Genomic DNA, 22955 nt, shown 5'->3' with positions numbered 1-22955 from the left:
GCAATTTTCCCTTAAGATGAAAAACATTTGAGCTTTTGTTCCGCTATTGCCCTCACTGATTTTTAACAAACTAGAACTATAAACCAATCACGGCAGGCAAGTCCTCTACTGCCACCTACTGGTTGTAATTTAGTGTAACGTATAACGGCAGCTGTTACCTCTGACAAATACAAAATGCCTTCCGTGTAACTCATGATAGATTGGTGGATGGATGTGTGCAGCTTATCTGAATTTGGGCTTGTAAAGACATTTCAAAATTTTTATAAAATTGCAGCAAGAAACCAAACGTGACATAAAATAACCACAACAAGATGCAAAACTACAGAGACGAAAAGTGATGGATTTGACCAAAGAGAAACACACACACACACACACACATGCGCACACACACGCGCACACACACACACACACACACACACACGTCTGGTTTGCTATCCTCGTGGGGACATCCCATTGACATAATGCTTTCCCTAGCCCCTTACCCTAACCCTAACCATTAAAAATGAATGTCTAACCCTGACCCTTACCCTAACCCTAACCATAACCTAATTGTAACCCTGACACTAAAACCACATTTTGAGTGTGAAAATTGACAACCCCGAGGGGTGGATTTTGGTCCCCACTGTGCAAAAGTCCCCACCAGTATAGTAAATGTCTGATTTTGGTCCCCACCAGGATATAAACACACAAACAAACAACCTAAAAGAAAAAAAGTGTGAATCAAGAAAAACTGAGGAAAATAACCACAAAAGGATGAAAAACTGCTTCAGAGAGATCTGAAATGCTTCATACTAACTGTTGGAAATGAATAAAAACAACTACAAGGAGGATACAAACACCCAGAGATACAAAATGATTTAAAAAGAAGAAAGAAGAAACAACCACAAAAAAGGCAAAGTCTCAATAAAAAAATAATTAAACTAAATCAGACATGCAATAAAGTGGCATAAATGAGCACAAAGAAAGACAAATATGACGACACACAGTGCTCCTGTAACATAACAGTATAGGGCAGGGGCCAAGGCCTGGTGTCCTGCAGGTGTTAGATCTCACCCTGGGTCAACACACCTGAATCAAATGATTAGTTCGTTACCAGGCCTCTGGAGAACTTTAAAACATGTTGAGGAGGTAATTTAGCCATTTAAATCAGCTGTGTTGGATCAAGGAGCCCTGGAGTTAGACACCCCTGGTATAGGGTACCAAACCAAACCTCTGGTTCACTAAACTGCTGACATCCTTGGTCATAATAAGGAATTAATACACTGTATGTGTTTCCAAATCCTGACAACAACCCAAACCCAGGAAAATTGTCTATATGTGAGGCTGATTATATTTCCATTTGCACACAAGCTTACAAAAAAGAAAGCAAAAAGCAAACCTCACATTTAATCACAAGGTTTCTTCACTGCATCAACTTCCATCTTGCATCCTCTCTCTCTTTTGTTATGTCATGTCTGATGTGAAATCACTAGTTCCTACAAAACAAAAAATGGACTCTGAATATAGAACAACTGCTGCTGAGTTTTGACTTCCCTCATGATGCACACAGCAACTGAGCTACAGTAAGAACAACAATCGAATGCATCATGAATATTTATAAAAGCTTGATTAACTTCATTTATAACTAAAAGTGCACACTTGGAGTAAAAGTCTATTATTAGTGTTTATTTTCATAATAACCTGGATACTGGGGGAGGTTTGTCCAATAACAGCTGCTTATATGCTGTCTAATAATCCTCTTCAAGCTTTCAAAATGCTGTTAGAAAACTCTTTTGTTGCTTTGCGTCCTCATAATCCCCACTGCATTTCCCCCCCTCTAACTGTACATTAAAGCTGGAACCAGCCATGCAGATAATCTGTCATTTGCTCATGGGTGAGTAAGATAATTGTTAGATTGCATGGATTCATAGATTGAAATTCTTCTTACCACTCAAAGGACACATGATGATTTTAATAATAATGGCTTATGAATGGCTGGTCTCAGGAGATATTGTGGTCTGCAGACCTGAGGGCTTTCTGGCATTGTAAAAATGTTTCCTGGTCTCATAGCGCCACCTGGTGATAAATCTTCATTTAGATTTAGGATATCAAAACAAAACGGCAAAACTCCCTCAAAGAAAAAGCGCTTTCTTGTCTTGTCTTGATGCCTTAGCAGACTTTCCTGCTGTGCTTATATGTTCAGCCACTCATTTTGATTCATATTCCTTAAAACCAATCTTGGTCATACCATAGTTTAAGAAGCAGGATTACCTGTATAATATTCATTTCCTACTGAATTGTGATGGATAACTCATAATCGAATGAGAGAGCAAAGTCTCCTGACTTTAGAAACCAATGAAGAGGCAGAAAGTATCTCTGTCTATCTACTATAGAAATGTCTGGGGTTTTTTTGCAGTCCACAGTTTAAAAAAAAAACATTTTCTGTGAATCAATTACTATAATTATTATATTTTGAACTACCAGAACTGTTTCTGTGATTTTGCACATTTATCATGTAGTTTCACTGGCTGGGCCCACTTAAGATCAAAGTGAGCTGAATGTGGTCGGTGATGTAAAATGAGTTTGACCTCCTTGGTGTAAGGGTTCCACATGTGTTTGAATAACACTGATATACTGAAATATTAAATCCTCACCTTTTAATGTACATGAAAAAAAAAAAATGTCTTCTTCGTCATCATGAGGGAAGTCTGTCGTCTCTTTACACTGTCCAGATCATCTCAGTAGCTGCTTGATATTGCTTGTATTCATAAATTTATATAAATATTTTGCACTTTGCATTTTTTTGGGGGGACAAGTTTATAGATGGAAAGACCGGGGTGTTAATCGAAACCTTCTGAGGAAAAGACTTTACAGAAAATTTCCATCAGACGACTAAAAAACAATCCAGTCACTCTAAATTGCTGTCTTACATTTTATTGTGATGGGGAGTCATAGAAATGGAGCAAACCTAAAATAAAAACAATACAAAAAGACAGTGGATTTACAAAGGGTGCGGAGAGGACAAACAATATGCAGCCTTCAACAGTACAATGGAACAAGTTGGCACAGAACGGAAAACAGGGTGACGGGACGTTGGAAATTTGGCTTCAAAATAAAATTTGAAAAAAGGGAGGAGTAACGTCTTCATAACAAGATCCTTCATTTAAACGGCGACGACTCATGCTTTTAAAAATCACAGAGTTTTAGAATTCAGTAGCTTTATAACGACGCAAAGAGCGGATGCACATGTAACAGTTTCTATTTGTCACTTCATTCCTGTTTTTTTTTTCTTTTTCTTTTTAGCTTAAAACCGAAGTCAAGTTTACAGAATACATGTTTTATATTTTTAGGGGTTTTTTCCTTTAATGTCTTTCTTTTTTTCATTTTTTGTTAAAACAAACTTCATTTCCCAGAACCACATTTTGGGATTTTTTTTTTTTGTTTGTCTCGAGATTATTTTTCATACTAAAATATATTATTGTATCAATTCAAACTACAGTAATGTACACTACAATGTGTAATAAATAACCATAAAAGAAAATATAAAAATAAGACACATAAATATAAAAAAGTCTTCTAAAAACTAAACAGGTATACTTTTTTTTTAATCTGTGAAAAGGGTTCTAATACTGCCATTGTTGACAAAAAAATACAGAGGACATACTTTTAAAACAAAAAAAGTAAAACAGATTAATACTATAAACACTGTCTGGTAAAACCAACGCAAAAATTCTTCAACAGAGACCACATTCACTAACGCTTGTTACCTCAAGTGCGGGACAGCTTGCCACAATGAATTTGTTTCTTTTAATCATCATCTGAAAGTAATAATAATAAGTGCACAAGTGAGACTAACTTACTGAGTCTCTCTATCATCGTTTTATACTTTAAACTTGTGTGGGTTTGGTCTGGTTTATCTCTTCCTGAGCCGACCTGGTGAGGCACATTACTGAGTGAGTGTTGAAGGGTTTTTAAAAATTTGGATTTATGCAGTTCGAAAGTTGGAAACTGATTATCTTACGTTAGAAGGCATTTTAAGATCCACAAGAAAACTAAAACTTTTTCAACACATTTCACTGCTCTAAACCTCAAACTTTGGACCTACAAGCTGCAGCCATTGGATGCTGATGAGTTAGTAATTCGTAACAAAAAAGTTTTAGTCAAGAGCAAATATGCAATTTTAAGTACCAGGAACAAAAGCAAAACTTTTAGACATGCATGTAGATTTAATTTACTGATTGAAAAATGCTAAACATTCTCTGGCTTTAACTTGTCTTTTTAAAAAAACAACCATTGTAAACTAAATAATTCTAGCTTTTAGTTTGGCAGATAAAATGAAACAAGACGTGACCCCCAAGTGGGCTATTTGGGCAGGGGGTCTGTCTTTTTACAGACAAAACAGAGAGAATAGTTATTAGTTCTTAGTTAAGCCCAAATACTGTTTCCCAAGTGTCCTTCTTTGTTGCTGTGACAAATCTGCTGTTCTGTGCAAGTCAACAAACATTAGTCAACATGGCTCCTGTGTAAGTAACAGAGGGACATAATACTGGCTACATGTGTGAGGAAAAAAAATAATAACACTGTTCAATGGCACTTTTAACAGCACACAGGTCTTGCATAAGGCTGGAGGCATTGGGGTGGAGCAGGAAAAAAAGCCCCGATCCTTCACGTACAGTTTGACTTCATATATAAGCTGATAATACTGAAACACTCGCTGAGAACTAAACTCAACCAAAATAAGGAGAAGCTTGGTAAGAACAGGCGCGTCTGTTTTGGATCCACAGCCAAGCCACGAGGTCGGAGTCTGCTTTTATGTCTTCACCTGGAGACTCCACCCGTTCGGGCTGTGCTGAGCAGCAAAACAAAGGCGCGCCATGCTGGCTTTGAGGTTGTGACTCTGCCTTCCCTGATAGGACAAATTTGGTTATGGCGTACAGAAGCTGCATTCTCATCCCGGACTCCCCATCCCACCCCCCAACCCTCCCCAAGAATACTTTGTTTTCCTTAAGGCTAACAGTCAAACTGAAATCAACAGTAATGCTAGCTAGCAAAGAGTAACACTAACACAAACAACATTTCGCTAGCTAGTGTACATATATAACACTGAAGGGCATACAATGCATGAGGCATGTATCCATAGGTAAACCAGGAATACTGTAGTGCAGAGGTTTTTGTTCGTAGAACTCAATAAAATACTGATTTTAGGAAACTTCATTGGCAATAAAAAGGTATAGAAATCTTTCTCATCTTTAAAGGTTAAAAGGTTTTCAAACAAGAACACGATTAGTTAACACTGACTGAATGAAAAGAAACAAAACAAAGCAACCTGGGATGTCTCAGTAACAAGTCTAACGCGTTGATGGGTGAGTTCTACTTTAAAATCTGTACTTCTATAAACAATTTTAAACACTGATATTTCATTTTCACAAAGAAAAAGTCACGTTTTTTTCTTTTTTTCTATTTCTTTTTTTCTTTTTTCAAGTTCAGGCACACCTGGGTTTTTGTACACAGTAGTGGACCGTTAAGATCAGGCAACTGCCGTGACTTTCTTCTGATGGCAAGATGTGGTTTTTGTCTAAGATTACCCGACTTCAGTGACCGACACACTCCAACTGTCCCGAAGAATTTTCTTCCTTCATTTGGCGTCTGTCACCGCTTCCTCTGTTGTTTCGGTGTTTTCTGTCCCGTCCCTGATGCTGCTGTCTGTATTCGCTTCACAGTCTGCCGCTTTCTCTGCATCCACACTTGCTGATTCCTCCTTTTCTTCGGTTCTTTCCTCCATCTCGGCGTCCTCCACGTGGTCATCTCCCAGCTCCACTTCTACTACGTCACAGGCAAACTCCTCCTGCCCCTTCTCTTTTTCAGTCTCTTCTTCTTCTGCTGTCACCTCTTCCTCTGCTAATTCCTCTCCCTCTTCCTCCTCCTCGTCGTCGTCAAAGTTACCCTCGTAGATCTCGCACTCGCCATCGTCCACCTGCACTACCCGTATGTCGTCCATGCAGATGGCCTCGTCTTCCTCTTCCTCACTCTCCCTCTCGTCTGAGTCCATTTGGGAGGGCGGGGTCGTGGTCCGGCTGTCTGACTGCAGCCTGGCGCTTGGGCTGCCGAGCTCTGACTGATCCCTGCGTGGCCCCGAGCCGGAGCCCGAGTTTGGCCCGTCCTTCTTGCAATAGGAGTAGCGGTGATTCATGTGCTGGGAGTACGAGCCTGAGTGAGAGAAACGCTTCCCGCACTTGTCGCACTGGTAGGGTTTCTCACCGGAGTGCAGCCTCGAGTGTTCGATCAGGTGGTGTTTGTGTTTGAAAGCCTTCTTGCAGATGTTGCACTCGTGGGGTCGTTTTCCTGCAGATGAAACCAGAGCGAGTTAGAGAGGAACTGTGCTTCTTTGCCTGCATTAAGTGTAACAGAGTGTTCGTTATTTTGGTTTGATTTGTTTTATTATATTTTGTTGTTTCACTGCCTGTGGCACGCTTTTATGTTCTTCTGTGTTAAGCACATTGACTTTACTTGTAATGAAATGCGCTATATAGATAAACTTGCCTTTGCCATTATGATCTTCATGGGTTCTTGAAGACAATGACAGCAAACATGCCCTGCCATCAATCAAGCTTGCTTGTTCATTCAAATAAACATAAGCAGGTTTGAACAATTCAAATATTACATTATAAATACAATTAAAACAGCATAAATAAGTGAATGCGTTTGTAACTATAATAATTGGGTGATACAGAATACAGATTTGTTACCGCAGCTAAACATCTGTCTCTTTGTCAGCATGAACAAAGATTTCACACAAGTTTGTTTGTGCATTCTTGGCCCTCACTTCAGTGTTCCCTCAGTTGCTCACGTCATATCTCATGACTTATTGTGCCTAACTTAGCTTAAATGAGTTACCGACTCTGACTCTGTCCTTGCACCAGCAGCAGTGCAGGCCTATCTGAGGTTTACACTGGACAGGTAAACATGACTGCAGCCAAATCACAGGTCTCTTTAACTCAAACCTAGATGCATTAAAGGTAGTAGGACCACTGCTTCACCAGCTTTACATGCTCTGCAGTGAGGGAAGCAGACAGCTGCTGGCAGTGGCTGTCACTGCCATCAATCTCCAGATGCACTACAGATGAAGATTAATATGCATGACTAAATCTAGTTAATTTACATGATGAACCTAAGGGCTCATGTTAATTATATGCATTGTACCTTTAAATTAAAAACAGACAGAAACTGCTGCTTTATTTCCCAAACAACTGAATGTTTAACTTTAAGATTTACCAGTGCCAGTTCCAAAAATGTGAATATTTCCAGCATTTCTTCATTGGGAGCCATATTATACTAAATATCAGTTGGAGTTTGTTCTAGCAAAAACATTTTGGAAATACAACAAAACGCCTAAAGGCAAAACAGTTACCTATGAAAAAAACAACCTGATACTTTACAATTCATTGGGAGAATTACACAAATATATATATTTTAATTTTGCTCAATCAGAAGTTTAAATTGTTAACAAGCAAAACAAGCTTGGGAGCCAATGTTTGTTTTAAGTATTCAGAACTCTCAGCACCTGGAGAAGTAATCGCTGACATACCCATACTCATTAAAACTTACACAAAATGATCAAAGCCACACATTATCAGAGGCTTTTATGAAACAGGCTTTAAAGTGTCTTTAGAGTACAGCATTTAATAGTTTTTAACATCCCCCTGCCAAAAGAAAATCTCACTAACAAAGCTCATATGTTACAAGAGTAGGGCCAATTTGTAAGTATAATTCGATGAATTTGGTCTGATTAAAACCGTTGTGTGGATACAGTGATAGCTTTCTTGGAGTCTGAAGAATTTCTGGTTGGATTTGGAAGTGTTTTTAGCGGACTTCTGCTTTTCTCTACTTTTTTTATCTTTTTTTTTTTTTTGCCCCGGTACCGGGGCATGGGGAACTGAAGAGGTTAAGTATTCAGAACTCTCAGCACCTGGAGAAGTAATCGCTGACATACCCATACTCATTAAAACTTACACAAAATGATCAAAGTGGATGATGTCAAGGCTGAACCAACACACAGTAGTGCAGTGTCAAGATAACCGTTAACAGATTTTAATAAAACCACATGCCAATATGATGCTACCTGGAGCTACGGGGGAAATATCCTTTATAATTCACCGCACCAGTTACGTGTCTATAAGCACTGATGACAACTGGGACATTTACAGGCCAGGTGTCCCATAAAAGTCTCAGAGTACAGCGTAGTTAATGAGGGATGATGTCACACGTAAAAACACAGCCTTCAAAAGTAGAACTCTTTTGAGATGTAACAGAAATCCTGCTTAATAGACTAAAGCTGAAAAATTGACTTAAACAAGATGTACCTGTGTGTTCATATTTGTGCCTGAGCAGGGAGCTGCCCTTCTGGAAGACCTTGGAACAAAGATCACAGGGGTAGACGCCATTTTCCAGCCGCCGCTTCTTCATCACCACGGCTGAATCTGAGTCGTTCTGCTCCTCCACTGTGGAAACACCATCAGAGCTGCTCTCCACACGCTTCTCCTGTTGTGAACGGAGTTAAAGCATGTTGGAGTCACATTATTTACTGCCCCATCCTACCCTTTAGGAAAGCTAGTTTCACCATAAATATTGTGTAAGAGGTATGTGAAGAGCTCATTCTTTGACTGAGTTGTTCTTGAAAATGTTTTCTTGAGAGCCTTCAGTGAAGCTCCTCACTTTAAAGGTAGATAATTCTCCTAGTGTGAATACTCTAGCTTACTGAGAATTAAGCAGCAAGTGCAAACATAAAAGATCCTCTAGGTGACACTACAGGCTGGCTCCAAAAGCAAGTCGATACCTTAAGACTCACATGTTTAAAATGCATGTTTACAGCCTTGTACATATAACAGCCTTGTATTTGAGCTCCTTGGATAGTTTTTCCCTTCATAAGAACTCCTCCCCCCTAACTCAATCATCTGTGTAACCATTAAGGTTTAAAGATATGGATGTGCTGGACTAATTAGGCTGCCAGGTCTCACCTTTGCTAATTTAAGTCAATGGCTGCTTGGCCCTGAGCATGGTTCTGTTGGAGACTTTTTCCTGTTAAAAGCGAGTTTATCCTCTCCACTGTTGCCATGTGCTCACTCACAGGGTTTTTTTTTATTTCGGGGGTTTTCTCTCTATTATGTTAGGGTCTTTACCTTACAAAATAAAGTGCCTTGAGGCGACTAAAACTGAATTTAACTGAACTGGATAGTTCGGCCCATATCTACTTATGAAATTCATGCTGCGGTGCACTGTCCAGATGGTTTCTATCAGCAGCTCCACAGACACGAGGTCTCATGTTTAAGTAAATTTGGTTTGAGGATATCGTATTACTCAAAAGCAGTTTGGGTGTTCTACAGAGTCATCACATGTAATGAGGACAGGATGTTATTGAAATGTTTAATGAGTTCACGAGGCTACTGTCATCGATTGAAACTGAGCTAATAGTATTGGTGAAGTAGATAGGAACAGTTCAAGTTAATGGAATCAGAGAATTACCTAAAAACTAATGAGTCATTACTGGTAAAATAATGACTGCAGGTCATCGTAAGTGGCAACCGCAATGCTAACGATGTCTGGTACATTCTGACTCTGACTGGCTCCAGCTCATGTAACTAATGTTTGTTGCTGTTTCTTAGATAGCATGTAATGGCTTCTTGCAGACTTTTATGACTGCTTTGTGGCTGCTGATTGACTACCGATTCTCACTTTGACTGCTGAACTCAGCATGTCTCAGGCTTTTTTAATTTCTATTTCTCATGACGCACATTTCTTCTGTTTTTTGTGTTGAAGGACTGACACTAACAGGATGCTTTTTAATTTGGGTTAACTCTGGTACTTTCCACAGCAAAACGCACCTAAAGGTAGCATGTAAGTGTTTCCAGTAAGCTATAGATGCTTAGTTTGTAAGTAGTTTGTTTCAGTGTAAAAGGAAACAACCCTCACTCCCTGCAAAGATCCTTGATTAAAAAAGGAAATAGTCATTCCAGTCATCAATTCTGGACTGGTCAAAAGTGAGAATTTTCTCCTTTTTTAAAATTTCCAGTTAAAGGGGAAAATTTTAGTTACATAAAACAAATAGTGCAGTATCGAGTTAGGCTCTGGGAAAGTCGTATAGAAATTTGAAGGATGAACTAACCAATAAAAACAACAAGGTTTATATGGCATATGTATAGTCGACTCTCCAGGTATTGAATTTGTCTCAGTACGAATAGACACATACTCTTTGCTTCAGTACTTCAAAGTAGGTGTGCATGACAACCAGTTACTTTAGGGAAGCAAACGGAGCTCTAATTAGAAACTTCTTGCTAACTTTGTTCATACATATAACATGGTTATCACTCGCCGCAATGATCAGCTTCCCATTATTTCTGATGCTGGATGACAGACTACACAAGCAGCTATGTCCCGCTCTCAAAGTACTTTCATAATGTGACTTGATTGGCGAGTACTTGAAAAGTTTTAGTTCTTTCTCAGTTATTCAGCACAAGCAAATTAAAGCAACTGATCCACAATTCAGTTCAGCTGTACATGATGCCCATCCATTCAAACTGGATGATAATACGTAAGAAAATGTATAAATTATCTACAGCACCTTTTTTTGAGCTGTTAATTCCTGGTGACTGGTTACACAGTGATCAAATAAAAGATATAAAACCTTTATAATAAGAAAAAAAATCACATTGTATAAATAAACAAGATATAAGAAGTAACTGGGTGCGTTGTTTTACATTACCAACCTTATGACCATTGAGAACAACAGTCTTTGCTCCAGTGGCGTTGCCAGCTGTAGTGGCGTAGGTATATGTGAGCTGGGGGATGAGGATGGTGCGCTTCGTGGTGGTGCTGAGGCAGCCCTGACCAGCGATGGCAACTAAGGTAGGAAGCTGTGCGGCAGTGACGATGTTAACAGGTCTTCCGGTCTGAGGTGTGGTCACGTAGATGGTTCGACCCTCGAGCTCCTCCTTCCTTAAGCAGGTCAGGTTCAGAGGCTGTTCTTGCTGCTTGGCGGGAGGTGTAGTCATTTTGTTTTCCGATTCTGTTGCAATATGTTTAGGAAGAGAGAGGTCCAGAGGCTCCGCCTGGGAGTCAGAAGCTTCTGGGTCTTCTGGCTCACTTTTAACGATGACAAGGTCCTCATTGTTGAGTGATTCAGAGTCTGATGGGGAGGCGCTGCGAGAGTCTGATGAGGCTTTGTTGGACACCTCCTTGATTGTATTGTCTTCTTCTTCCTTTTCATTCTGATTCACAGTGACCTCTGAGCTGGAATCTGTGGCTTCGGTGTCTTTAGAAACTGCGGTTGCATCGTTGTGACCCTTGCTCACACTTTTCCCCGAGTTCATCTTGATAAACCATTTTCTAACCACATCCACTGGGATACTGACAGACTCTGACATCTTTGACAGCTCCTCATCACTGGGGTTGGCGTTGGAGGCAAAGTAGGTCTTAAGAAGTGAGAGGAGGTCGTCGACAGGCGGCTCCTCCAGGGTCACCCCTGCCTCGTTTAGCAGAGCGGCGAAAGACGGGTCCAAAGCAGCAGAGTCGACGGCCTCTCCATTGGCTGCTTTGCGATGCTGGAGGAGATGCAGCGCCTCCAGATTGTCAGGACAGTCATCGCAAAGTAAACATGTACTGGTGCTGTTGGGCTTTGGCTTCTGAGCGGCTTCTGAAGTTTTATCGGTTGCCTTTTCTGTCTGCGTGGATGCCTCCTTCTCCACATCTGCGATGGGGACTGTTTCTGGTTCTTTCTTGATAATCGTAAGGTCGGCCGCCTCTTGGGTTTGGGGTTTATTTGTTGTGGTTGGAGTGGGAGCTGCAGCGGCCACAGTCGTGATAGTAGGAGGCAGAGTAGGGTTATTTTTGACAACAAGCGGTGTAGGCTGGGCGGTGGCAGTTGTGGCAGCAGCAGGGCTAATGCTGTAGTTGATGATGATCTTCGTGGTACCGTCGTGATCCACGAAGGCAGGAAGGCTGATGATCTGTTGCTGTGGCTGCTGGACCACAATTCCCTGCTTCCCCTGCGTCACCACCCCATTGGCTGAACCCAGCACCTGCCTGAGCACATTTCCATCCATCGCTACCTTGAGCACATTCTGCAAGTCATTAAGATTGATACTGATGGGTGACATCAGACCAACTGTTGGTACAACCATAGCCACACCCTGAGGCAGGGTTGCAGCTGGGACCACAGTTGGCTGTGCTGTTCCTCCGTTCACCACGCCGTTACTGCCGGCTGAAGTTGCCGGTGCCGCCGTCACAGGCTTGCACTCAATTTCCACAGGTTCTGATTTGATCTGGGTGACAGGCAGCTGCTCCTGGAGGGGTTTGCTTTCAGTCTTGTCTTTAAGAACCATACGAGCTGGAGCGATCACAACAGGTCTCGTCTGTGCAGGGGCTGGGGGGGACTTAATCGACGTTCGAGCAACACCGTTGGGGGGTGTAGCACCCACACACTTTTTGCTACTGATGTGGGAGCTGTAGGAGCCTGAGTGGGAGAACCGCTTCTTGCAGTTTGAGCATTCGTATGGTTTCTCACCTAAAAGTATCAGAGAGAGAGAGAGAAATGACACAAAACCTTCAAAGAGAAGATTCGAAACATGAAAAACCAAAAACAATTCAAATTTTTTAGTAACTTATTTTGAAATGTGTTGGGGTTTGATACTGAGCCCAACTTACAGAACTGACAAATTGATTCATTACAGCAGAAAAACATTTAACAATGCTTGTTATATGTACAGGGTATTAACTTTTCCGTCTTTAAGGAAAGCACGTCCTTTGGTACGGCAACTGGAGTGGATATCTATTACCAATCTGTAGCAAAAGATGATGCAGTAGGTCAGTGCAACCTTCATTTAACTCGATCAATTCATTAAGAACACATTCCTATGTTCCCTTTTAAAGAAACAGGGATGGGGTAAAAAGAAGCATCTAAAGTTTAATCAGTTTAATCAGCAGCAGCACAGATCCGAAAAAATTTTAAAGGGCACCGACTGATAAACAAGCACTTTTATGAGACTTTATTAAAAAAATGTACTGACCGATTTTGCACTAGAGGCCTCATGATGTCATATTTGGACAAACTTCATTAGTGTGTCTACAGCAGGGATGTCAAACTCATTGAGGCCCACACACACCCCACTCTGATCTTAAGTGGGCCAGACGAGTGAAACTTCCCTTTCTGTCAGTGTAAACACATTTAACCCTTGAGATATCTTAATATAAGATAAAGAAGTGCAATTTTAACACCACTTCTCAGTTTTTCTACACAATGAAGTTCACTGCCCAGACGGTCCTATATTTATAAAACATAAAGATTGTGTTGATTGATGAAAATGTTCTTTTTTTAACTGAGCTTTTCTGTAATTTAACTGTTTAACTCTTACTTAAATATTTTGATGTAGTATGTATGGCTGTGGGGGAACTTTATCAGCAGGGAAAGCTGTAAAACTTGTGTGTCCTCCTTCATGTTTTCTAAAGCTGCCCAGCAGCCCATTCTGAGCACTTTCTGGCATTCATGAAGTTATTGACGTAGCTTACCAAGTGCACTAAGGAAATGCTCTATATTAACCAGCTTTAATGGAACACCTGAAATCTGGTGTCCATTAACATACACAGTGCCAATTAAATACACGAACGAAAAAAACAACCTGAAATTATCTGTCAGTTAATGTGTACATTTAATGAAAATTATTAGTCAGTTGTAAATGCAGTAATTGCAGACAAATGTTCGATGATTAGAGAGGCCTGCAGTTTGGAACAGCTACACAGGTTGTAGCAGACTGTTCATGTGTGCAGCAGCTCACCGCTGTGAATGCGCAGGTGCTCCTTCAGGTGGTGTTTGTATTTGAAGGCCTTGGAACACTCGGTACACTTGAATTTGCGGGTTCCACCTGTTCCTACCGATCCTCCTGACGACTGTGAAACGTGACGCTGAGACAGAAAAGAAGTATGTCTCTATTATTTTTCTGTGTCGTTCAGTTCTTTTAATATCAGATGAATATTTCATAGGAATTCTGTGTGAAAGCTTTGACATTTTTGAAAACCAGTAAATGTATGCATTTTCTTCTGTAGCTCGAAGGTTTGAAAGAAGCACTGGAGACGTGTTTTTGCTTACATAACAGACTGAATCTCATGCATAATAAATCAAAGTGCACAAAATTTTAATAACAAAAAAGAAATATCAGTGAATTAAAGTTGAACAACATGACAAAATGTTCATCCTAGTGATCCTGAGGTAGAGATTTGAGTCTGGGTAACAGTTTGACATATCAGACCTGATTTCGCTCTTAGTTTGGCGCATTGCGTCTTCGGTTCTCATGCTAAGAGGTGTTACCTGCTCTCTGGAGCCCCTGTGGTGGCTCATGTGCCTCTCCAGCTGCGAGCGATAGGTAAAGGTGTAGCTGCAGTGCGAGCAGCTGTAGTTATCCTCGCTGGTCTCGTGGCGATACTTGATGTGTTCCTTCAGCGAAGCGTTGCGTTTGTAGCCCCGGGAGCAGTAGGGGCAAGTGTGCAACTGGGAGAAAGAATCAGGTGTTCCTGTGGTGGCAGCAAAAGGGAAAGGTGGATGGTGGATGATGCTTAATTTTTTTTTCTTAAACTTCATTTGAAGAGCATGTCGGACAATCAAACAGCTCCTCCTCCTCCTACACCTTTCTGATGTCAGTTAGCTCGTTTCCTTAACTTTGCTCTCCAGCATCCACAACTCTCCATACAGTAACTAGCCAGCTGGATGGAGGGAAAAAGTGACATTCCTGTGCATCTACCTCTGGTTTTCCCAAACATTTTTTGTGTTAAGTCCAACACATAAACTAAATTAATTTTGGATATAAACAAAGTAGCTTCCCCACTCTCTGTATGAAGGCCTGTCTTCAATCTTTACCTGTAATCTTGTTTAGACTGAGAATAACCTGCCCTTCATAAAACCTCTCTAGACTGTATAAGTTTTACTATTGTCTTTGCCTTTAAATCTTCCTGAAAGCTATAACAAGCCAGCTACTGTTATTATTTCAGCATTTATGTCTTTCTCATGCTCCAGAACATTCAGTGCTTCCTCCAAGTAATGTTCTTTGACCTGTGCTATCTCAACTTTATCCTCAACTTCACCAGCTGCTAGTGGAGCACTCAACACTTGAGTGTAGTGGTTATACTTTGGAGTTTCAAGTTTAGTGTTTCTACTGTAAATGGCAGACAATATCTCACTTTTCTGATTTTATTTTTTATTTTAACCTCAGAGGTCCCATATCAAGAAAATGTGTTTGAAGATTTTCAGAAAACTGTCCGTGTGAAATAAAAGCTCTGAAAATACAGCCGTTTGTTATCTACCCCACCAACCGATCAGCTTTTCAAACAAGTCACAGTCCCACTCATTTACTGCTCGCTTCTGAGGTGAGTACTAAGCAGAGTATAGCATGATGTGAACTCCAGAATGCTGAGCAGGAAGAAGCTGGAAATTTGTAGCGCTTGACATCAAAGAATTTGAAATTTTAACACAATTTTAACACATCAATAGTAACACCCGAGCATCTGCATCATGACATTCAGTATAATACGTAATGTTGGCGTGTTACCGTTTTCATCGGCTCCTCCCGTCTCTGTCGGACTCTGCTCGTCCTCAGGGGCTTCAGGATAGATGATGGCTGTGTCTCCCTGCTGGAGAATCTCCTCCACTAGAGCATCCTTCACCACCTCCTCTTCTTCCTCTGATGCACACTCCTCCTTCACTAAAAACACAAATGCACAAAGGTTAGTGTTGCTGTACACAAAGAACCCAATTATCCACCACGGACAGCACTACGGATACAGATAGACTGAATGATTTTGCGTTTAAATCATTTTAAATGACTTATTTTCTCTGTGAGGAATCCACTAGAGGGCGCCATATAACTTGTAAATGATTTGATAACAGGCTCATCACTTGAGCTATCCCGTGTCTGTAAGGTGTGCACTTTATATTCTCAAAAACATTTGTTGGGCATTTCTAAAAATGGCATAACTGCAGAAAAGTTATACCTGGACTAGTTCTGCTAACAATGTTCAGAGATCCCTAAAATCAGAAGATTCTGAATTTGGGAAGTTTTAGCTACAATGCTGTGGAAAACTATGGACGCCCCATGTATTCAACAGGTTGTTTTAGCAGCAGTAACTTGAAGGGATCATTTATTGTATGACTTTATCAGTCTCTCACATCATTGTGGAGGAATTTGGGCCCACTCTTCATTACAACATTCCTTCAGTTCATTGAGGTTTGCGGGCATTTGTTTATGCACAGGTCTCATAAGTTCCTGCTACATCATTTGGGTTGAGGTTTGGATACAGGAAATTGCAGTCCCTTGATTCTTTTCTTTTTCAGCCATTATGATGTAGTGTTCATAGGATCATCCTGTTGCATGACCCAGTTTCAACCAAGCTTTAGCTGCTGGACAGATGGCCTCACATTTGGCTCTAGAATTCTTTGGTACACAGAGTTGACTCAATGACTGCTGGTGCCTAAGTCTCGTGGCTGTAAAACCACCCTAAATTACTGCCCCTCCACCACTGTGTTTGACAGTTGGTATGAGATGTTTGTGCTGATATGCTGTGTTTGACTTTCATCAATGTGGCACTGTACATTCAGGCCAAATATCTCCATCTTGGGCTTGTATATCCAAAGGACACTGTTCCAGGAGTGGTCTGTTCACATGCAACTTTGCAAACGTAAACGAGAAGGGGATGGCTTTCTCTTGGCAAACCTCCAAAAAAGCCATACACATTCATGTTTCTCTAACTGTACAGTCAAGAACTTTGCAGACCTTAGTTAGCACGGTAAATGTCAAAGTCTGAGACATAACTCTTGGGCTTTTTGCTGTTTTTTTGCATTGGCATGAATTTGCTTCAGACCAGCAAACTGCTAAAACATCTGCTTGTATCCAGGCGGTCACACTTGCTGATAATCCGTTAATCAAGAGCATTTGATTAGAAGCACTTGCTAGCTTCTTACCCTCCTAATTAATATAGAAGCAGTAAGGATATAATTAGAAAGCTTTGACGTGAGTATGCAGTCCAGTGAAAAGCTGTGCCACGCGACTGTAATGCTGACCAAACATACAGTATGAACCTCTGTAAATGTTATCATATTTAAATATTAGAAAAATAAACTAAACACACTTGAAGTAATTAGAATTAACACTCTACTACAAAGTCCCAGCACATACCATTCGCTAAGATTAAATAAAATCATACCTTATTATACTGAACTTTTTCAAATTAATTTGTAGCCAAAGATTAGACAGACCAAACTGCACTGTGATGCTGTACTGTCATCATACCTAGGACAATATTAAAAACAGAAACCCTTTCTTCCTACAAACCTGTTAATATTCATATATCTTTAATGATCTATAGCTACAGCCAGCTTATGTGGCTGCAGCAGCTGAACTGTTAGCGATGTTTGAGTTCACTTGGAACAGCTGGTTTGCTGCACAGACAGAGACAGTATGTGTTTCCCTGCAACCATAATGAGCCTTACAAAGAATAATTACAGCCTTGGGCGTGATTCAAACGTGGCACTTCAGAGGGAAATGAGTCAGGGACGTAACAGTGGCACCACACTGACAGTCTGTCCTCTACCCAAACACTCCCTCTCATTAAACCAAACACACTCCTCTATTCAAATTAACCTTAAGTAGCCGACATGGAACAAAACAGACAGCAATGAATATGCTCAGGCAAACTTAGTATCTACAAGTGCTTCAAAAAGGCACTGCATGCAATTTTATATCAAATGCATTTTGAAAAGATGATGACCTGAATGCAAGTTTCACCAAGTAATAATAAGTTACCTGTTACTTCAAATGTTTGCAGAGCACCATCAAAGAAATGGCAAAGAAGGCCAAGCCACTTAATTGAAGAAATCAGTTTAGGATCAAAGGCTTCCCCATTCCTAATTTTTTGCCTTTTTTTTTCTCGAGTATGCGAAGACTGTGACGCATTTTCCAACACTCGTCTTATTTTTTCCATCCACGATCATTCACAGCATACAGTTAAACTAGACAGCCATGCAGATAACACTTCAGACTGCAGGAGAAACGGAGTAACACTGCACCGCCTGTTTGTAACACAAGGTCCCTGTTAAGTAATTGAAGTCTCAACACCAATCTGAGATAATGCTGATGGCATGATTTATTTTTCCACTAACCCCCAGCCGCACCAGATTTACTTGTTTAAGTACACTAAACTCCTCTGTAAAACTGGTAGAGTGGTGAAAGTGAGCCTAATGTTAAGGCATGCATAATAAGTACATTACCCACTTATTTAAATATGCAGTTGTTCGATTCCTGACTTCTACAGTCAGCATGTAGAATAACTTTAGGCAAGATACAGATGCATGAATGTGTAGCTGAATATTCCTTTGAATGTAAAGCACTTTGAGCAGTGCACTTATAAATGGATGCATAGTATATACTGTACAGTATATAGTGATTTTCTTTATTTTAGAGCTCAGTCAGGGTTTTATTCTTGATATTTTTGCAGTTACAGCATTTTTTTGTGCATATTGCTCTAAGCAGGATTTCATCCCTCTGAGACAAAGACTCTTGCCGCTCTCCCTTGATCAGATCTGATGCTGTGCTAAGTGCAAATATCATAACACGTGTGGCAGAGAGCTTACTTCACTTTCTGAGTATAAAAACACTGATAAGAGAAAGCAGTGAGGTGAAACTGTGACCAGTGTTGTCATGGTGCTCAAGTATTTTAAATGCAGGCAGAATCAGCAGGAAAGGCCACGCCTCTTCCTGCTGAGCCGTGTCAGGGACAGGTGCAGCTGTGTGTGTGTGTGTAGTCAGCAGGATCTGCAATCACAGAACCAGTCATAAAAAGAACAAAAAAGGAGGGGTCTATGCTGAACTGCGTGTGTGTACGCCTTTATAAAGAATAGGCGGGCCCAGGCCGAGCCCTGTTAAGCCTCATGTTAAACACACAGATCTTTACTTCCCATGATCTCATCCAAAAGCTTTCCAAATCTCTTTTCTCCCTCTGAGACTCGCTCATCTACCTTCGCGCTTCCTTCCCCACCTCTTTGCTCATTCCTTTCTCTTATAGCCTCTTATATTCCCATTTCTACTTTTCTCCTTATCTTGGTCCTTCCTTCAGTTTATTTATGTAGCTCACTAACATGTACAGCATTCAGCACCCTCTGTCTTTAAACACTTCAATGAAAAAAGGGAAAAACTTCACCCTTCCAAAAAAAAGAAACCTCAACTAAAAGGTAAACATGAAAAAGACTTCAAGAAGAGCAGAGCAGAAGAGTCTCTTAAATCCGTTCTAGAATATGCCCTCACTAAGCAAGCTAAAAACACATTTTGGCCCCCTGGCATTTGAAAGCTGAGCTCTTTGAAAACAGTCTCCATTTAGGAAAGTGAGGGGATGAATGTGAAAATGCTGACCTTGACTGACTGCAGACCTTTGTGTCAGTAAAATCACGGACGCAGGCTTTCGGTCCACTTTGACGCTGATTTTAAACATAAATACTTCTCGTTACATAGTGCAGCTCCATTAAGCTATTTCCATGATGATTTTGGGGGCTTTTGCTATAATACTGTGTCAAGGTTGACTGCAACAGCTGACGAGTTCCTGCCGGATTAATGTGTCATATTCATCAGATGCAATTCACAGTTTTCTAATTGTTCAGCTATTAAACAGTCAAAAGTGTCACAGCTTCCATAAACGACTTGTGCGTTGTTCTTATGCATGTAAGCATGTGTCCACCCACCACAAAGGCAACAAGTCTGATAACATACGTGGCAGAATCTTATTTCCGATCATTTGATGAACAAAAATATATTTCTCCATGCTTAACTCAACAAAACCCCAATTCATGACAGTAGGTAACAAAACACAGTGCAGTGTTGGGTACTTTCATTTGGCTCTGGCTGAAACCTTTGCAGAGGTTACCGAAAATAAAGACCCTGCTAAAGAGTAACCGAACAACAGTTTGGAAAATGGCAGGTTTAGCAAGCTGAGACTACATATTTACTGAGTCATTATTTAGAGAACTTTACAGCCGCAATAAGATAATTTCCAACTGTCCCTAAGCTGCAGAAAGTTGCAGGTCTTAAAGATTTAATTGAGAAAAGATGTCACTTTCTGTTAAATGACTACTTGATTAACAGATACATGTTTACTGATTTAAAAGTTTTAAGCTGTAATACTATTCTTTGTTCTTTTGCCATTCAAAAGAGAAGAAACAAACATGTTCTATTTTCAGCTCATTACACTTGGCTGCATGGCTGTCATGTTTTCTTTTTAAATTAGCCTTCCTCCTCTCCCTTTCTGTCTTTGTCTCTTCCTCTTCCTTCTCTTCAACCACGTTACCAACTGCTTGCTTCCTCAGTCTCTCCTCTTGTCCCCTCCCCACCATTTCTCTTTAATCTAACTTCATCTCCTCCCTCCTTCACTTACTTTATTTTCCTCCATCACCCCTTCCTTCCAATCCCTCCCCTCACTTGATACACCTCTCTGCATATTTTCCCACCACACTCTACAATTACACTTAATGCCTCACAAAAAATACATGCTGTAATGACGACCAGGACCCTGCAACACACACATGTGGAATATCAGAATGGAATGAAAACAGGAAATCATGTGGTTCGCACACACGCAAACACACACATACACTTGCATACTGACACCAGCCGAGTTATTCACAGGCACATGCACTCTCTGCACACAGCACTCGTTTACCTTGCCAGAACCTGTCACTGTGAGTCCGTGGTGAATTTATAAGGCAGGATGGATTGGAGCTGCAGTGCGGCCTAGACTGCAGGGGGAGTAGCGCACACTAATCTCTCACCAGAGGACCAATTCAACACCAGCTGCTCTCCGTTCTTTCTCCTTTCGGCTCAGATGGGGAGGAAAGAAAGGACTCAAAGTCAGACTATCCAAAAATATCACGCAAAGCCTTTGAAGGGTTCCCACCGTGGCCTTACAGCGCGGCAACATTTCATGACTTTTCCATGACTTCCCTCCAACACCGTCAGAGCTCCTCCGCACTAAATATGTAACTCCTTCCTGGTTTGTTAATGTTTTTCTAAAGGAGTGAACAGGCTGCTTTCTATCGCAGGTGCAGTTGAAAAATAACAGGTACTGCCGTGAAAGCACAAGTCAATTCAATCCGTAATATTATACTTTTATATCAAGACTAGTTTTAAATGAAAGACCGCAAAGAAGATACTACTACTATTACTACTACTACTATTACTAATACCACCACCTCTGCTGATGCTTTCCTCGTTTAAACTGTCAAGGCTTTGCAAATTGAGCATTTATTAAGATGTAATATGTCATTGTTAATGGCATATTTAATCTATTTAAAAACTTTTCTTACTGTAAAGTCAAGAGAATTAGTGCATAACTACATATACAAGTTCACCATCCTACCTTATTACAATGAAAGGCACCTGACAGGAACGGTCAAAGGTGAAAAAAAACAGACCATTCAGTCGATAAATGAAGTCTCTCTCTGCTCAGCGCTGCATATTTTTCTCACATTGCAATTTTAATCAAAGTATTTATCTAAAGCTATGGAAAAAGTTATATATTGTTAAGAAAAGTGTACAAATCTAGGTTTTAAAAAACACCACAAAGTTGCTTTAGCTAACCAAACACACCTTTTTATTACCAGAAATTAATAAATAACTACTTGGTGTTCTGTGACTATTCTGATTGGTAACTTACATGTCACATCCAGCCCCTGTTTTAAATAAGCCATTAAAGCACTCTGACTGGCTGCCCTCTTCAAACAGAAGCTTTGAACACAAAGGTGCATGCTGCTTCTGTGCTCACAGTCAAAGCTGGCTGAAATGATCATGAACACATTTTTTTTTTTTAAAAAGAAAGAAACACAAATGTGTTTGCCTGGAAATTTAAAAGTCAGGCCCAGTGGTAACAGTATCACATGTATTTCCATCATTATTCTCTGAAAAGCCCTCTAAAATACCAATCAAGCCCTGCACTATTGTGAATATTTGATGCAGACCTGTTTAATAAATAAATATACAAGCTGCAGACCAGGAGGTAGAGCAGGTTGTCAACCAGTCAGAAAATATATCCATTTATCTGAGTTTGAGTATATGTGCGACAGTTAGACAGTGAACATTCAGCCCTGTATAAACGTGACTTGTAGTAGTATTTGAGTGGAAAATGGCTGTATAAGAACAGTCCAAACCTATTAAAATTTTGCTATGTAGTCTGGGTGTACAATCATATGTACTATGCTGATGTCAGGCTAATAAATGAATGTATTATCTCACCTGACGTGCTAGTTTATTGTGAGAATAAGGCTTAGAAGTTTTAGCTTGTCCCAAAAAGTTGAGGTTTACTGAACAACAACAAGCTTAGGAAAACCTCCATGGATAATTAATAATATCCAAAGTCAGAGCACCACCTATCACTTCAAACACTGTGGGGAGGCTTTCCTACAATATCTGCAGTTGGATACGCAGCCGAAGAAGAAGGGAAACAAAAGCAAGAGAAAGCAAGACGAAAGCCTGGCACAAGAATACAAAGAAATGAGAAGGGATCAGTGACTGCAGAAAAGTAGTGAGTACAGAAGAGAAAGGATAGAGCTGAGAGAAAGAGGGAGAGAAATAAAGCAAAAGAGAGTGAGCAGCACTCATGAGCACTGCTCACACCATGTAAGGCTTTATTCAGGAACAATGAAACAAGCCTTGAGAGCAATATCTCTGAGTGTCACATTCTCGCCGTCTCCATGGTTTTAGTATTTCCTGCTTGGCTGTAACTAACTGCTGTCGAGATGAAGGCAGATGCTTGCGTAGGCTGAGCTGTTTGAGAGGAATCGAGGATTAAAAGGGCATTGAGAATCGGCGTAAACACAAGCCAATCAACTTCGGCTGTTGAATGCAGAGTTGGTTCTGCTTCTGCTCGTTAAAGCTTGTGACACTTTTGCTGTTTTGTTTGGA

The 22955-nt window shown here is 40.5% G+C and overlaps 1 protein-coding gene across 2 annotated transcripts in view; it reads right to left on the bottom strand.

Moving 5' to 3' along the window:
* Nucleotides 1–2891: 2891 nt before the first annotated feature.
* LOC116328115 (zinc finger E-box-binding homeobox 1-like) overlaps nucleotides 2892–22955 on the bottom strand; it is a 70934-nt gene continuing 50870 nt past the window's right edge. For both annotated transcript variants that reach the window (XM_031749823.2, XM_039602340.1), the window contains exons 3-8: nucleotides 15567–15719; nucleotides 14333–14535; nucleotides 13803–13929; nucleotides 10740–12535; nucleotides 8340–8517; nucleotides 2892–6321 (exon numbers count right to left, since the gene is read on the bottom strand). In XM_031749823.2, coding sequence (XP_031605683.2) covers nucleotides 5615–6321; nucleotides 8340–8517; nucleotides 10740–12535; nucleotides 13803–13929; nucleotides 14333–14535; nucleotides 15567–15719 — 3164 coding nt within the window. In that variant the 3' untranslated portion in view covers nucleotides 2892–5614. The remainder of the gene's footprint in view (nucleotides 6322–8339; nucleotides 8518–10739; nucleotides 12536–13802; nucleotides 13930–14332; nucleotides 14536–15566; nucleotides 15720–22955) is intronic.

The sequence above is a fragment of the Oreochromis aureus genome, linkage group 18, assembly GCF_013358895.1.
Source record: "Oreochromis aureus strain Israel breed Guangdong linkage group 18, ZZ_aureus, whole genome shotgun sequence".
Classification (NCBI taxonomy): Eukaryota; Metazoa; Chordata; class Actinopteri; order Cichliformes; family Cichlidae; genus Oreochromis; species Oreochromis aureus.
Note: the sequence above shows the minus strand (reverse complement) of the source record. Positions and strands in the feature narration are given on the sequence as shown.